At 31.0% G+C, this 17,779-nt stretch overlaps 2 protein-coding genes and 1 pseudogene across 2 annotated transcripts; 1 reads left to right on the top strand and 2 right to left on the bottom strand.

The window, feature by feature from the left end:
• Positions 1-227, bottom strand: part of LOC106344975 — a 7,265-nt pseudogene extending 7,038 nt beyond the window's left edge.
• A 3,442-nt stretch (positions 228-3,669) lies between these two features.
• On the top strand, positions 3,670-4,809 carry LOC106293825 (putative cysteine-rich repeat secretory protein 17). The gene is made up of 2 exons (XM_013729465.1): positions 3,670-4,137; positions 4,319-4,809. Exons 1-2 carry the CDS (start codon positions 3,817-3,819, stop codon positions 4,772-4,774), a joined length of 777 nt encoding a protein of 258 aa, XP_013584919.1. The 5' UTR covers positions 3,670-3,816; the 3' UTR covers positions 4,775-4,809.
• Positions 4,810-12,621: 7,812 nt separating this feature from the next.
• On the bottom strand, positions 12,622-14,372 carry LOC106293315 (leucine-rich repeat extensin-like protein 6). Its single transcript, XM_013728979.1, has one exon. It carries the CDS (start codon positions 14,318-14,320, stop codon positions 12,857-12,859), a length of 1,464 nt encoding a protein of 487 aa, XP_013584433.1. The 5' UTR covers positions 14,321-14,372; the 3' UTR covers positions 12,622-12,856.
• Between the last annotated feature and the right edge of the window lie 3,407 nt (positions 14,373-17,779).

Raw genomic sequence — 17,779 nt, 5'->3', positions numbered from 1 at the left:
AAGGCCCAAATAAAACATAAATTTTCGATCAGAAGAAAAGACACGCCGCAGGTACAATAGGTCGCTCCGCCAGGTCGCTCCCCATCTAGAGCGGGTTAGTCACCTCGCTCCGGAACGTCGCTCCAATATGTTTACTTCACGTCTTCAAACCGCCCGCGCTCCACCAGGTCGATCCCCATCTGGAGCGGGTTAGTCACCCCACTGCTGGACGTCGCTCTAAATGCCATCTTCATGTCTTCAAATTGCGCGCGGGTTAAGGGCCTCGCTCTGTCTTGGTCGCTCCGACTCTCGAGATTTTTAGATGGGGTGTTGGTTCGGAGCGGGTGCCGAACCCTGCTGTGTCTACCCCGCGCTGCCTTCGTTTCGTCTGGAGCGGGTGTCGCAGGTCGCTCCCATTGCCCGCTCCGGTGCTCTACTCGCTCAAACAACACTTTCCACTCTCTTTTTGATCCCAAATGCTTCCAAGTACCCCCAAGAACTCCAAAGGACACTCCAACACCTGATTAAGACTTATGCAATGCGAAAAGGAAACTAAAATGCATAATCCCTAATCTAAATGATCAAAACATGCAAGAATGAAGAGTTAAAACAATGCAAATGTGCAAGATATCAAATGTCACTTTAATAATGAACATTTTGTAGACTGCAGCACGCGATTGAATATATCTTAGACCGCAAAGAATCGTTCTTCTCCATTATAGCTCACAATACTAAATTAACAACAACTTTTTTGCGGAGTCTACGAAGAGAGTTCTTGATTAGTTACAGGAAGCTGATTCTTGTAGTTATGGTTTAAAGAAATTCGGTTAGTTTAATTTACTTTACAAATATGCGTAAACCGACTTGGTTTGTCATTTGTTCTTATTAATTGGATGAAATGATAATCGGTTTGTTAAATATTGGCAATTGCTTTGCGTTAAACCGGCTTGGTTATCCTATTGTCGCGTTTCATCACACAAGTGGAATACAGTTAAATTTTTTTTTTAACTTAACTACGTGATACTGTTCTTCCTCATCGATGTACCATCTGTTTCGATTGTTTTTTTTGTTTGTATAATGTTTTGATTGTTTTGCTCAGAATTGTTGTTCTTTTTCGATTCAGGCCGATTTTCTTTGCATAAAACAAACATTGCATTTTTATTGTTAAGTCACTTTCCGGGACAAAATGTATAAATATTTCAATGTTGTTTTAGTTAAATATATTTCTCATGCCTACCTCATGTGCTAATTTTCGAAACCTTCGATACGCGGGAATATAAGTGAGACAAACTGTCATGTCTTCTGACAGCACCTGACAGTGTTATCTATATTAGATATGCCTACGATAGCATTGCAGCCTATCTATACAACTTGGGGTTTACAACGGGACATGAGTGTAATTTCGCTTCCGCCTTACTATCCGATTACCTAAAGAAATTTGTTTCTGCATGGTTTCCTAATTATCTTCTGTTTCGTGTTTTTTCAGCCAATTTGGCCTAGATAAAAATAGGAACCTAAATAATAAATTAGATATATCACTATTATACTGGATACATTTGCTTTATATGTATATACACATAAATAGGACTCTAAATTAATAGATTGGATATAGCACTATTATACTACATACATTTGCTTTATATAATATATACATATATATACATTTGCATACGAATGACCATATCTAAATTTTGAGAATTTTATTTAGAATCTCATAAAAGATTTTAAATTTTTATTATTTTTCTTTGTAGCAAAGCTGGATTTTTCTTTTTTCAACGACATAGTTGGACTATATTTTCTAAGATAATTTGTCATATTTGACAAAAAAAAAAAGATAATTTGTCATATATATGCTTAAAACAACGATGTATCATTTGATTGCCACAAAATCTTAAACATGCCATGTTATTAAAATTAACGCCATGCCATTCAGTCTTAGTAGCCCCAATCCACAAACTTGATGTTGATATATATTTCGTCTTTTGTGTTCGAAATACGTGGGAATGCAAAAATGTAATCGCTCAGAAACAAAAATCTAACATAACATGTATCATCTGTGAAAACTAAAAATAAAAGAAAACAATAGCTATTAGAATTTGAATACACAAGAACAATAAATGAAGATTGATTGTTTATTCCACACATATGATATTCAGTAGAGGATCAATAAGATCTTTTCCTGTTATTAAAGAAAAAAATGTTCTAAAATACATTGTAGGGTTTTTCCTAACTTCACTTGTGGACCAAACCTACCCCATGTATATATAAAGATGTAACCTAACTCTCTAAAATCGGATTTTCTTTTGCACGCACATTACAAGCCCACCAACAAACATCAAGAGCAATATCTTCAAAAATCACAAAAGGAGTAACTAAGGGATCATGAAGATCTCATACAACAAAAGGAAGAAAAAGAAAAAGGAGTCACCTGAAAGAATAAAAAGGTAAGATGTCTTCAAAGTGTCATATGTAAGAATCAGATATGTTGTTTTCTTTTTTTTCTTTTTGGTTGGTTAAAGAATGCCCCCAACACTTGCAACTATACCATTCTGTAAAGTCCTCTTATTACAACATAAAAGAGGAAGGCAGAAAGATAATGTATATTCCATGGACCATATCACCATAAGGATATGGGGCCATTGCTTTACCATCCTGTAATGATTATAAACATCCTCATATGATATTACAATCCTAAAAATGATGGGGCCATTTCTTAAATATAGTCTTCTTATATGTATTTACTTATAATTAATTTGATGAGGCCACAGAGGAAGTTAGTTTGTGTATATAGGAGTTTATAACCGGTGGGTGAATGGTCAGTGTTTTAACGACGGTGAAGTGTCATGGTTTAATGGTTGCCTTGTCGGTTTGGTAAAAGACACATCAACTTCGCAGTTTGTACCAGTATTGTTTGTTTCCTTGAAGCCCCCTTCTTCATCTCTTGTTTATTCTGAACCGGCCCCGGTTTTGGGTTCAGAATCAATACCAAATAGCTTGGCTGGAGTTCTGGGCTTCCGTTGCCTAGCCCAATTGTAATACTAAATTGCTTAGCCGGTTACTGGGCTTCCTTCTGGTCAAGGACCTCTCCAACATTGCCTCAAACAGCTTTTGGGATACGGTCGATATCTTGAGGCTTTATGGCCCATCAGGGACACGAAATCACAACTTGTTTCATTGAATGAACACCTAAGCAGAGCTCTGTGCTGATCTGGAGCTGAACCAGGTCACTGATGTGATGTTGAGACTTTTTTTGGTAAACTTTCTTTTAATGGTGCAGAGGCAATGTCGCTTCAGTAAGGTAATCAACATTGTGTTCTTAATGGTTCTTATTTTGTTTGAAGGTTGCTGAAAGGGCTGAAGAAACACAGTCAAGCGCTAGGTATAAATACCCAACATTGACCAAAACTCAAGAAAACTTCAGGTTGAAAGTGACGGAAATTACTCTTGTTGCTGACACTAGCTAGTAAATGGATGACATTAATAATAAATTAACAAGTGAATTCCTTCATTTCAGGTTAGCACCATACGAATCGTGTGAATTAAGTCACACCTCTGATGTTTTACATTTTTGTCGGCCTTCTTGTCGCAGCAAATAAGTCTCAACCTTCAACTCTTCTCTCCTCTCCTCTCCTCTCCATACAAAGTGTAAACTTTATTTTCTGCAAACTGACCTTGTCAAACAACTTTCGTATTAGGTAACCAAAAACAATAAACCCTATATATATACGGCATATATCAATTCAGTATCAAAATCACTAAGAGTCTCTCTCGTACATAAACATCAATCCCAACAAATCATCTTTTATTAAAGCCCACTGAGAAAAATAATACAAAACAATGTACTCTTCATCGTCGACTGTACCAAAACGCGTCACTTTGATACATGTCTTGGCCATACAACTTCTCCTTATAAACAGCGAATTGTCCTTAAACACAACCAATGCGTATCTCAACCACAAATGCTTGGTTAGTCAAGGAAAATACAAGCCGGGAAGTAAGTACGAGCAACGTTTAAAATTTATCATCAAAAGGTTCTATTCGGTCAGTAACAAAGGTTACGAAGGGTTCGGCGATTCTACTTTATCCGCTATCATCCAGTGCCGCGGCGACTCCTACGGGCCCAAGTGCCACGACTGCTTTGCCACCGCCTTCGCTGCTGTAATGTCACATCAATATTTTTAATTAGCTATCATTTTCTTATAAAAAAAATTGTATAAATCTGGGCACAGCTAATTTTGTTAACATTTAGCATACGATAAAAACTACTTATTTTATGTTAATTAGTCCCGTGGAATCTCGTAATTGATTGTGGCGTAGATATTTAAAATGTATATTACAGCTTCGTAGGAGATGTCCGTGGTACAAGGGGAGGATAATATGGTATGACCAATGTCTTCTCTCGATTGATGCCAAATATTCTATTGGGCAGATCGATTACAACAATAATTTTTGTATGTCCAACGCTAAGAAGTTGGGAGGAGATAAATTCGCGTTTATAATAACTTGGAATACTTTCATGGACAATCTAACGACTTTAGCTGTTGATAATAACACTAACAAGTTAACACCATTCTACTCTGCGGGGAAGACGTGGTTTAAGGGTGATATGTTGTATGGAATGGTGCAGTGTACGATAGACTTAAACCCAAAAGCTTGTTGGGAGTGTATGGTATTTAATAGCATACATTTTCAACATTGCTTGAATGATAAACGAGGAGCGAGATTTATGAGTAGGAGCTGTACTTTTAGGTTTGAGTTTTACCCTTTTCTTGCCAAGCATGTCCAAAATATTTAAAGAGCTAAATAAATATTTAACTTTTTGTTTGAATTTTTTTCAGTCAAAAGTTTATGTAACATCAAGTGCTACTCTTTTTTTTTTAATGAATGTTTAAAGAATAAAACAACAAAATAATGAGTGAATAAGAGAATGCTCGTCTATTTTGTTGCTTTATTCTTATTATTTATTTTATCAAATGTCTTTTAAATTCTTTTCTCATAGTTTTTCATTTTTATTTAGATTGAGATATATGTTACAAATGATCCGGAACCAGAGCCAACAAGGCATTTAATACATCCATACAAGAACAACCGTATCACAATTGAACTGTGACAAGAAAACAATATAACGGGGAATAACTTAAGCGTGTCTATAATTTAAAATGTTTTAGAGAAGATTTGACGTGTTTTGCAATTATAAAAATAATTTGACCTTTATTGAAAATTGAATGAGCAATAATATTTTACTGCATTATTTATGATAGGAATTTATTTTAAATTTATATTATAAATAATGTCATCTTTTAACTGTAAACAAAACATCTTTTTCTTATAGATTATTTGAGAATTGATTTGCTTATTTATCATCACTATATTCGTTCTCACTTAAAAAAATGACATGGTTTTGAAAAATTATGACTTGGCATGACTTAATTATAACATGTAAAATTTCCTTTATAATTGTTCATATTTTTGTAATTTTTTTAATATGGTACTAACTAATAACTCCTACATCAACCATTAAAATAATTTTCTTTAAAAAATTTTTTTTTTGTCAAGATTTTTGAAATATAATAATGACTAATTTCTTTTATGTTTATGAAAGTTGGTATAAAGAAAATACTCCCTCTGTTTCTGAATAAGTGTCACTTTGACACTTTTCACACAGACTAAGAAAATAACGGAAATATAAGTAAGTTGTTATTAATTACATCTTTCTGACCAATAGTTATTGAGATAAATAAAATTATTTATAAAACCAATGCAGTTTGCAATTAATTTTCAGCTGAAACTAAGTATAATTTGCATTTGAATTGTAAAGTGACACTTTTTGTGTAACAAGAAAAAAAAAAGTTAGAATGACACTTATTATGAAACAGAGAGAATATGTATATATATGTTTCTGAAATTTGGTATATATACAATCACATTATATGTTAGTGTGCCTTACAATATTAATGAAATCAATATTAATCAAATACATTTTTGTGGATAGTTAAGTGTTTGAAATTTTATTTAATTTTATCGGTTCATTAATTAAATTGACAATTATTTTTTACCAGTTTAATATATTTTAACTAAAATAAACTAAAATGCAAAACTTATTTATATTTTAATATAGAAAACTAGAGGATAATACACATATTTAAATAAATAGTCATTATCATACAAAAAAATTATAATTCTTATAAAATATAATTTTAATTTCATAAAAGTTTAAATAAATAAAATTAAAATAATTAGACGACATCAAAAGAAAAAAAACTATATATAACTACATTTCTGATTTTATTTTCCAACTAAGTGAAATAAAACATAAAAATAATCAAATGTAAACCATATTTTTATAAAATAGAATAAAATTTTATTTAAATTTATTATTTTTGCGCTTGGCACAGGAAAACTCCTGGTATTATGAAACAAATGAAGTATTTTCAGGGAAAAAACTAATTTAACCCTTGTTCTTAAATTTATTACTATAATAACGCTATTTCTTAATTACTATTTTGTTTTTGATACCTATTTTGTCCTCATTTCATTTGTTATCACTGTTTTTACGAAATACCAAATATATTTTTAACTCATCAGAAAATATATAAATAATTATGGTTTTGACATCGAATAAAATTATTTTGTCCGCGTTTTATGTACACACAAAATTATCGACATATTTATTTATTTTTGGGCACAAATTAGTTTAAATTTGACCGGTTTATTTAGATATTTTAACAAAATTGTTATATTTTAACTCATATTAATTTATTTTGACAGATTTAATAGTGATTCGATACATTTGTTTGTTTTAGCCATAAATTCACTTAATGTTTTGACAGGTTTAAGTAGCATTCAACAGATTTACTTTTATTTGACCATAAAGTCCTTAATTTTGACAGGTTTAATTTAGATACTTAGATTTATTTATTCTTTGACCATAGATTTATTTAATGTTACAGATTTATTTTAAATTTAGTAAATTTATTTTACCCTTTGATCACATATTTATTTAATTTTGATACATTTAATTAAGATTTGATAATTTATTTATTCTTTTACCACATATTTACTTACAACTAGGTTATACTTCCGTGCTCATGCACATTTATAAATATTTATAAAGTAATATATTATAATAATTGATTGATAATTTACTTTTAATTTTAAATTATTATTTATTTTGTATTATAAATTATTTTATTTTAATTAGACATCGCTTTTAATATCTCTTGGTATTGAATTTCATATACTTCTCAAAATTCAGCTATAATACTTTTCGTTCTAAACAGATTAAAATTTTGATAAAATTTTCTATTTTAAATCTAGGTTGGCTGTTGTCTTATAAAACAATATGTTCTTATTTTAGTTAGATCTTTTGGATATAATGAATTCTATTAGTCTAATTACTCATTTTTGAGTATATTTTCATACTACATGTGTAAGTATATTTTTGTAATTTTTTTAATAATTTGATATACAATGCTTTAAAAAACACATTAAAGAAATAAAGTAATGATCAGTAGAAAGTTTCATAAATACATAACTAACAGATTTTTGAAAGCTTTTGAAACTTATCGATATTTACAATAGTTAAAATATTTTATAACTTCTAAGTAATTTTATAAATTAATTTATTAAGAGCATTTCTGATGCAACTCTATTTTATACAGAGAGGTGTTACCTTTTTAAGAAAAAGAAATAGCATCTTTCTATATTTTTTTCAGTAATAGCGTAACTTTATTATAGAGGCATACATTTGGAGCAAATTCACTTTTATAATTGAGAATTTCCAACCCTACTTTATTTTTACTTTAAAATAGAGGTTGAAGTAAAAATCTCTAATGGTACTTTATTTTTTACTGTATAATAAAGTAAAAATAGAATTACTCTATAAATAGAGTAATCTATTTATTTTTTGTTCATCACTCTAGTTTCCATTCTAAAATACGGTACTATTAGCGTAGAATTCAATTCCATTATAGAGATATTATAATTTGAAAGAAAAAATTGAGTGAATCATTGGAAATTGTATTTTCATCTACCACTATCAGAATGACATCCTCTAGTTCGAAAATTAGCAATTCCAGAATACAAGCTAAAAACGTGAACCATTGCTAATTTGTGGCCTATGCCAAACAAACTATAACAACTTGAAACATTAAAATATCTTTTCAAAAATCTATTATCCGCGAAAATTAACTTTCTAGATCCAACAATAGCATCATACTAATACGTAGAATATGACTTAAACTAAACAAACTTGAAGTAAACTAAAAAAATAACACAACACCTCTCATGTACAATATTCAAAACCAAACAACTAGTATGAGTTATACAAATATTAGAGCTTGATCTGCGCGTCGAGATGTTGGTCATTATTCAAAACTAAACAACTAGTGTTATATATTTCAGATGTGTCGTCATATAACTAATTCTATTCAAAAGATCTGAACCGATCGGGTAATATGATTGTTTTGGTACAAAAATTTGAACCCGTTTTAGATACATTGCTTATTTCGAAATTTTTAGGTTCCTATACATCAGAACCGAATTAATCTGTATCTGAGAGGAGCCGACTCGAAACCCACCCAGAAATTCATAATACCCGAGCATAGCCTAATTTCACAACCCAAAAACTCGATACCCGAAAGAAACGATCCATACCTGAATGGATACCCGAATATTCATGCTTAACTGGTTGTAAATAAATAAAAAACCTTTTTGTTAACTGTTTTGAATTTTTCACACGAGTCTTTCGAAAGTCTTCATGAAGTCTTCTGAAGTCTTTCAAAAGTCTTCGGAAGTCTTCCGTAAGATCTCTGGAGTTTTCCGAAGTATTCCGGTAGAAGACTAATCAAATGGAGAGAAACCCTAATACATCGAACAAATGGGTGAACTTACAATCGAAAAGCGGAGAAGTTAAGGTCCAAAACAGAGAACTTATGACCTACGGTCGCCGAAGACAGCCATGGTTACAGATCTGCCAAACTCGACAGGAAAGAAGAAGTCACGACGAATAAACGAACGGTTTCAGTTCTGAAATGAAAATTCAACAGCAAAGAGAAAGAACTTACTGGAAGTGGAGTTTGACAACAACAGAAACAGTTTCAGATCTGAAAAAAAAATCAAGTGGATTAGTTTAATGTGCTAAAATACACTTAGGCGACGAAGGAGAAACAAGATTTACCGGAAAAACAAGATTACCAGAGGTGAAAAGGACGGAGAAGAGTTTCGACGGCAATCACCTTTATAATCGCCATTGATATCGCCTCAGAGCATACATCTAGAGTTTTCGCGCTTTTTACTAATAAAAAAATCCTTAGAAACACCGAAAAGTGAAAAACAAAATACTATTTAGATGTCCGTAAATTCTCAGCTTAGGTTAAATATGTGTTGGTTTATTTTTGGTTTTATTAAAATTAAGGTCTGGTTCGGTTTGGAAGACTTCACAAGAAGTCGAGAAGTCTTCTAAACCATTTGGTCGAGAAGACATCTCAAGACCACTTTCTTAAACTTAAAAGAAACTTAGAAAGTGTTTAAATCAAGTTATTAGATAGTAATTAAACACATATATGTCAAATAAAAAAAAATAAAAGATAAGATTTCAAAATCTTACCGTAAAAATACCAACAATACTACAACATATATTACCAAACCCTAAACCAAAAACTATCATGATTCAATCTATATTCGCTCATCTATGTTAAAAATAATTCAATTTTAGTAAAACAAAATTTTCATCACTTATAAATGTTTATTATTACATAATTTCATTTTTTTCCCTTTCAAAATATTTTTGTAAAATTTATTAATTACTTTTAAGATCTAATACATGAGAAGACTTCCATTAGAATACATCTGGAAGACTTCGAGTTAGGCGAAAAACCTAAATTCTTCTAAAATTTAGGTGGAAATCCTAAATTCTACTAAAATTTAAGCACGATATGTGAGAAAATTTCCAATGAAGTCTTCTGTAAGTCTTCCAGGCCATAGAATCAAATAACTAAGCAAAAACAAATAACACTTTATTACGCCTAAAATATACTTAAGAAAGTTTTTAAATCAAGTTATTACATAGCCAGTAAACACATAAGGTCAAATTAAAAAAAAAATTAAAAGATAAAATTTCAAAATCTTACCCTAAAAATACCAACACTACTACAACATATGTTACCAAACTCTAAACCAAAGACTATCATAACTCAATCTACATTTACTCATCTATGTTAAAAATAATTCATTTTTAGTAAAACTAAATTTACATCATTTATACATGTTTATTATTACAAGATTTCAATTATTTCCCCACCAAAATATTTTTTATAAAAGTTTTAAATTATTTTAAAGATCTACCGTACGAGAAGATACAAAGAAGTCTTCTTGGAGAAGACTTCTTTGTAAGTCTTCTCACGCGGAGGGTTATAATGGTAAAACTCAGTATAGATTTTTTGTTTGGTCATAAGGAGGTTGTTGTAATTTCACTAGACTTTTAGGTTACTTTTGCATCTTATTGAATTTGGAGTACACTCTTGTAATCAAAATCAAGTTTTAAGTCACTTTTGACAATTTCCCCAATATATATATCAATACTATTAAACATAAGCATTTTTTATCTACTTACTAATAGTCTAGATTGACCATAACATTTAACTATCTTTCCTATTATTTCTATTTATACATAACTTAATTATTATTAAATATACATCATACCTAAATTTAATGAACTAAATAATTAATATATTATTTTTTGAAGCTAATGAATTTAATTTATATTATTACTAAATTTCTGTAACTAATCAATTATATTATATTATTAATATAGTAAATAATGATATATGTCTACTAATTTGTATATATACAATTGTACATTAACCCACATGCAAGAAAAAAATTCTTCAAAACCCACACCAAATACATAAAATATAATTCTTATAGCTAGAGTATTAAAATGAGATACATAAATATATATATATATATATTTATTTATAATGATGAAATAAATATTAATAGTTCGCTGCTATTAATATTTAATATATGATGGAACATGTTTTATTGATATTTTTATAAATATATTTTTACTGGTTATTCGAACAGACATGTAATATATTTATCAAATATAAACTAATAGAACAAATATATCAACCCAATTATATCATAATATATTAGATTAACATAAATCGACCCAAGAGAGTATGGGTCAATAGTTCAATCAGTTTTAAGATATAATTATGAATATATATCAAAATGTAACAAATTAAGAATTAGATATGTAGTAAAAATATATAACAAAATTAAATAAATAAATATTTAAATTTCTAATGCGAATTATGAAATTAACTTTTAATTTTAAAATAAGCCAAAAACAAAACGTTAAAATATTCTAATAACATGTGAATAACAAAAGTAAACTAAACAAATAAATAAACGATTATATTTTTTTGCAAACGTAAATCATTAAATTGTAAAACACGTATACGAATCATTGTATAGCTAACTTTTGTAAAATTGGAACATCACTTTCATAATATATCCATCATTCATCTAAACATTCTATGAATTTAAAAACCAGCATGATAAATTATTTTTATACTCTTAATTATTTTCTAATCTTCCCAATAATCTTTGTGTTTTTAAACACCAATAGAATCTATAAGACTATGATGTCAAATATTCTATGTAATAAAGTAAAATAAGAAGGTGAAACTTCGTCTCTTTTAACTTTCTTTATTTTAGTTAACCAAATTTTAACATACATGAAACTACAAAAAAAAAAAAAAAGCTGATATATTTTAGTTAACCAAATTCTGGATATGGTTACTAAAAATATGACAAATAAATTAATAAGTCAGCTAAAATTACTTAAAACATGACAAATAAGCAAAACAACTTAAATCATGGAAAACATGACAGGTAAACATATATATAATTACAAAATTGAAATAATAATATTATTTAAACTTATAAATTAATGAATAAGCTAAAATTTACTAAGAACATAACAAATAAATAAATGACAACTACAATTGCTTAAAACATGACAAAAAAATAAAATAACCTAAAATCATGAAGAACATTACAAATCATCAAAATTAATTCTCAAATAATAATATAGATGTCCTACGTGGAAAGTTTCTTAAACATGCATAAATCCATTGCACCACACAATTAGAATACTCTAGCATTAATACTGATAGCAAAAAAATAGAACCTGCATTTCAAATTACACAACAAACCAACAAACGGATTTGCAAATTTCAATAACACAAATGTTAAACAATCGATATTACGAAATTTTAAAACATCCGCTAGGGGGATGTATTCAACTGAGAGTTTCAGGTGGTTTGTATTAAATGACAAATCCACTTTTATTGAAACATGAATTTTAAAAACTCATTTAAAATCTACTGTTATTGAATTTGACATTTTTTAAAATACTCTAAAATCCACTGTTATTGAAAATATTTTAAGCCGTGGAATTTTAAAGTTTTTAGGTGATTTTAGGGTGTTTGGGTAGGATTTCTTAGTTAAAAAAATTAAAACTCAAATCCCATAGTTTTAGATGATATTCTAGAGTAGTTTAACAAAAATCACTTAAATCTCTGCAACTTATTGAAATCATCTAAAACCCTTTTAAAAATCAAACCACATCGAATGTTAAATTGAATACATCCCCTGAATAACTATCCAACAAATTCGTCTTTCCCAGAAGACCATACATAACTTTCCTTAATTTTTAAATAAATAAAAATTTCTCCACACAAACATTTAATGCTAACTTCTTAAAATTGAATTACAAGAAAATAAATAGTCAAACAAGAAACAGTCTAGTGAACACTAGCGTTACGTAAAGTAAAACAGATGGCATTCCATTCGGTCAAAAGACGCCTTAGTCATGCACCGGCGGTGATAGAGTACTCGGAGGCGTAGGATACACATATGATGGAGGAGGCGACGGATAAACACATGGTGGAGGAGGAGGTGACGCATACACATATGGTGGCGGAGGAGGCGAAGGATACACGTATGGTGGCGGAGGAGGCGATGAATACACATATGGTGGTGGTGGAGGAGGTGACGCATACACATATGGTGGCGGAGGAGGCGAAGGATACACGTATGGTGGCGGAGGAGGCGATGAATACACATATGGTGGTGGTGGAGGAGGTGGAGGCGGTGGTGGTGGTGGTGGAGGAGGCGGTGGAGGCGGTGGACTAGGCGGAGAGCAGCCAAAGGAAGCACAATTAATAGGATATGAAGAAAATGATCTACACTCGGCGGGAGGCCGTTGCATTGGCTTCAACGGTAAACAGTTTCTACGGTCGTCAAACTCCTGAAGCCTCAGACAAACCGGTGACTCGCCGGAGAAAAAGTTATATGAGTAAGTGAAGTTCTCGAGGTTCGGTAGTCGGCAGATACCCTCCGGGATGTAACCGGAGAATTTGTTATGAGCGATGTTTAACTGCTCCAAACTCTTCATATCACCCATAGTGTCCGGCAACGAACCGACCAAGTTATTAAAACTCACGTCAAAAACCGTCAACTGGTTTAGCAAACCGATCTCCCGGTTTAAACAACCGCTAATCTGACTATTCATGAGAATGACCTCGTGTAACGTTTTCCCCATGTTGTAGAAACTCGGAGGTACACAAGATCCTTGGAGATCGTTGTTGGCTAAGACAAGAACCGAAACTGTAGAGTTTCCTATGTTTCCCGGTAGCCTAAACCGGAAGTTGTTGTTGTTAATGAAGAGAGCGTCAAGGTTTAGGTCAAAGAGTTGGCTAGGAACATCACCGTAGAAACCATTAAACCTAATGTCAAGAAACTTTAAAGAAGGTAACGTGAAGACTACGGAAGGAAACTCGCCGGAGAGTTTATTGTTGCTGACGTCAAGCTCGTGGAGAAGTTTGAGGCAGTTTAGAGACATAGGGAGTTGACCTTTAAACCGGTTGGAATTGATATGGAGTAAGGCAAGATCGGTTAAGAGACCAAGCTCTTCCGGGAGATAACCAGCGATGTTGGCATGGTTTAAGTCTATACCGGCTACGGTTAAGAGGTACGGGTTGTCTAGAGTCGGTGCACAGAAGACGCCTGTGTAGTTACAAACATGAGGACCACACCAGTTAGAGGTAAAGCCGTTTGGGTCTGAAGTCATAGTGAATTTCCAAGCTTGAAGAGCTGCGTAAGCTTTTAAGAGCCTTGGGTTTGCGATGGGAGGAAACCAATTAGGAGCATGTGGGGAGCAGGGGTTGATGGGAGGAGTATTGTAAGTGAAAGCTTGAGGAAGGATGAGGAAGAAGATGAAACAAGAGGCTAAGCAACGCCATTGGAACAAGAAAGTTTCTTCTCTCATTTTTGAGATGGTTTATGTTTGTGTTTTGGAAATGGGAGTAAGTATAAGGTTGTATTTGTATAGGAAAGGGTGTAACCACTTCCGTTGAAATTTTATTTTGTTTGATATAGGAAATAGATTGTATAGATGATCCATTTCTATTGGTTCTATATTGAAGTCAATTTAATTATGTTTATTAAGATCATGATTATTGAGAGGTTCTTTAGGTGAAGTTCTTAGAGAAATATAAGAATCCGTCTCTTAACTTTTAACTAAAAAAACTAAGAACCGTTTCTTAAAACTCTTATTTAAGAGCCGGTTCTTAGCTCTTTTAGTTAAAAATTAAGAAACATGTTTTTATATTCCGCTAAGAATCCCACCTTAAGAACCCTCCAATAATCATGCTCTAAAATCTTACAAGGATGATTAATAAGTCAGTTACAAAAAAGGATAATTAATAAGTTTATAAAGAATAAGATAACTAATGGGTGACAGGGGAGCATTGATTTGACTTTCGTTTATTTGGTAGATGAGGTCAGAATTAGCAAAGAATGTTCGTTGATCCCCCTATCAATCTGCAGTTTACATTGCATAATCTCTTTATACAAATCCTGACTTTTTAAAGCAATTTGCAATCAAATTGGACGAATATATATATATACACGCTTTTAGTGGTCAAGTACACGGTTTTTATAACACACGCAAGCTATAAATTTCAAAAGCTATTGCTTTGAAACAACTGAAAATGGCGCTTTGAAACATCTAAATATGTTAGATGTATTTAACTAACATTCAAATCCGATAAAATGAACAAACCGACAAAGAAAATCTATTAAATATAAAGAACTAAAGATTTCAACTGATCTAAAATAAAAGATTGTGACTGTTTTGCATATAATTAATTAAAATCGTTGTTTTAATATGTTTAGTATTCTTCTTTAAATAAAACTACTAGACTCTGATCCGCGCGGTTGCGCGAAATTATTTATATTTATATCTATACTTTCATGATTTTAAATTAAAATTTTATGATTTAACAATATTTTATATACTTCGATTAATGTCAAGATTATATTTTTGATTTATTGGTTCTGGTTCGGTCGTGGGTTTTGTTTTTGGTTAGCTCAAAAAAATATAGTAATAATTTGGTTATTAATAAATTTGGGTTTAGCTATTTTGGTTTTTGGTTTGATTCAAACAACAATGTTAGAAACGCGATAAAATCTTGAGTTCAATTCAAGCGTCTCTATCTGAATATGGATATGTAATTTTCTAGTCAAACAGAATATACTTTCTTGTCTAGACATCTAAGATTGTCACACGTGAACAAAACGCGAGATTATTTATATATATATATATATATATCTATAATTTATTTTTTTATTAAAATTTTAAGATTTGTTGTTATTTTATAAATTTCGGTTCAGATTCATATTGTATTCTTTTATTTGTTGGATCTGGTTCGGTTGTGGGTTTTTGTTTCCGGTTTAAGAAATATAGTGATAATTCGGTTATTTATGAATATGATTTTGGTTTGGGTTTAGTTATTTTGGTTTTTAGTTTGGTTCCAATAAAAATGTTAAGAACCCGATAAAATTTTGAATTTAATTTGAGCATGTGAGTTTGAATATGAATGCGTAAATGTCGATCATGATTTTGATTTAGGTAGCTATATTTTTGGTTATATTTTCCGATTTTTATTTTATGTGTTTTGAATGTTTTCATATTTTAACCATGCTTAGATAATCGGTATATCTCAAAGTTATATACCAAATTAAAAAATATTTTTACAATCAGATTTGGTTCATAAGGAACAAAGTATCTTTGACTGACACATCCACGCAGAAATTTTTTTTATGTAAATCAAAGTTTAGTTTAGCGGTCTAGTGTTTTCAGGTTTCTCTTTCTTGTATGATATTTTAAAAAGCAAAATTTGATATTTATTGATAATGCGTTAGAGCTTTCACCTCTAATCTATTTGGAATCACCTAGATAATGCGTTAGAGCTTTCACCTCTAATATATATTTGAAGTCACGCTTGGCATGGATTAAGCGGTGATGCCAAATCTAGGAAACTATAAAAAAATGTTCACCATATCAAAATTAATTGAAAAATAATCTTAGTGATCTGTTGTGATTTTTATCAATAAAATATTATAAATTTATAACTCAAATATTTTACTCCAAAAGATTTATAACTCAAATATTTTTAAAAGAGCTAACTTTTACATACTTTACACATCAATTTTGTAATGTGTAATCATCACTCACCCACGTCAACATACATATATGTGAGTAGAAAGATGGTACGATTGATATAACTGAATGAAACGCATACTGATGTAGATCATTATCTTACAAAAAAAAATCTTATGTTTTAAAGCAATCTTCAGCCTGCAAAATTAACATTTTTAATCAAAATAATCACACAACAAAAGGGAAGCCTCTCCCTTTCTTTTTCTCGTATTTTCTTGTATTTTGCTTACAAAGTAGCAGGCTACTGCGGAGCTCAACTGAAGAACTTGTCCAAAGAGGTTTCTGCAGCTCTGGACTTATCGGAAACAAATGCCACTGTACGTATTGCGCCATCAACTGATCTGATCTACAAGAACAAAAGCCACCATTGACACAGATATAACAAAAACAAAATAATCCAAAATACAAATTCTTAGTAATGAGAGGACAAACCAATACAATGGTTTGAGGTTTTATATAATAACCTTGTGGGAGAACAAAAGGATCAAGTGCAATCATCTCATTTTCTTTCTTGTCTCTGGTTATAGTATTATATTTCCTCTGCACATAAGGGATGAGACATTAATGTGTTAACTGATGATTACCAAGCAAACCTTTTTTATGCTCATATGGAAACTGCATAGTGTTTCAACAAACACTTACTCTAGTTGTAGATGTTGGCTTGAGGGCTACTCTTATTTATTATCTCACCATTTGATATCCTTTCCTACAAAAATTGGCCGATGTCAGCTTACACTTCCAAGAGAAAAGTGTAGTTTGTTGACATATTAAACATCAGACATAACCAACATGAATTCCACCGGATCGGTTTGTTTTTGTCCGGATTCTTCTACTTTTATTAATTGTAGTCCATGCATAAGAGAGCTTTCGCTGATGACATAAAAAAAACCATTTTAGAAGTTAGAAAGCTCTCTTGCACCTATTCATATGGATAGTCCCCAATCTATGATAAGAATCTTCTCAATTTATAAATATACAAATACAAATATACTCTCTTATCTAGACATCCAAGATTGTCATATGTGAACAAAGATTAAGAAGCAAGGACTCATATGAACCCATTCCCTTGCAAACAATATTAACGAAGAGCACATAATGCATTTTACTGCTGAAGCACAAATGGGACGCAAATTTTGAGCTAATAGATGCATCAAACATGGTGAAGAGTAAATCAAACAAACTTGGCATTGTGATAAAACAGTGATCAAGCCGTAACTGATACTA

The sequence above is a fragment of the Brassica oleracea genome, chromosome C5, assembly GCF_000695525.1.
Source record: "Brassica oleracea var. oleracea cultivar TO1000 chromosome C5, BOL, whole genome shotgun sequence".
In the NCBI taxonomy this organism is placed as follows: Eukaryota; Viridiplantae; Streptophyta; class Magnoliopsida; order Brassicales; family Brassicaceae; genus Brassica; species Brassica oleracea.
This window is presented reverse-complemented; position numbering and strand designations above follow the sequence as displayed.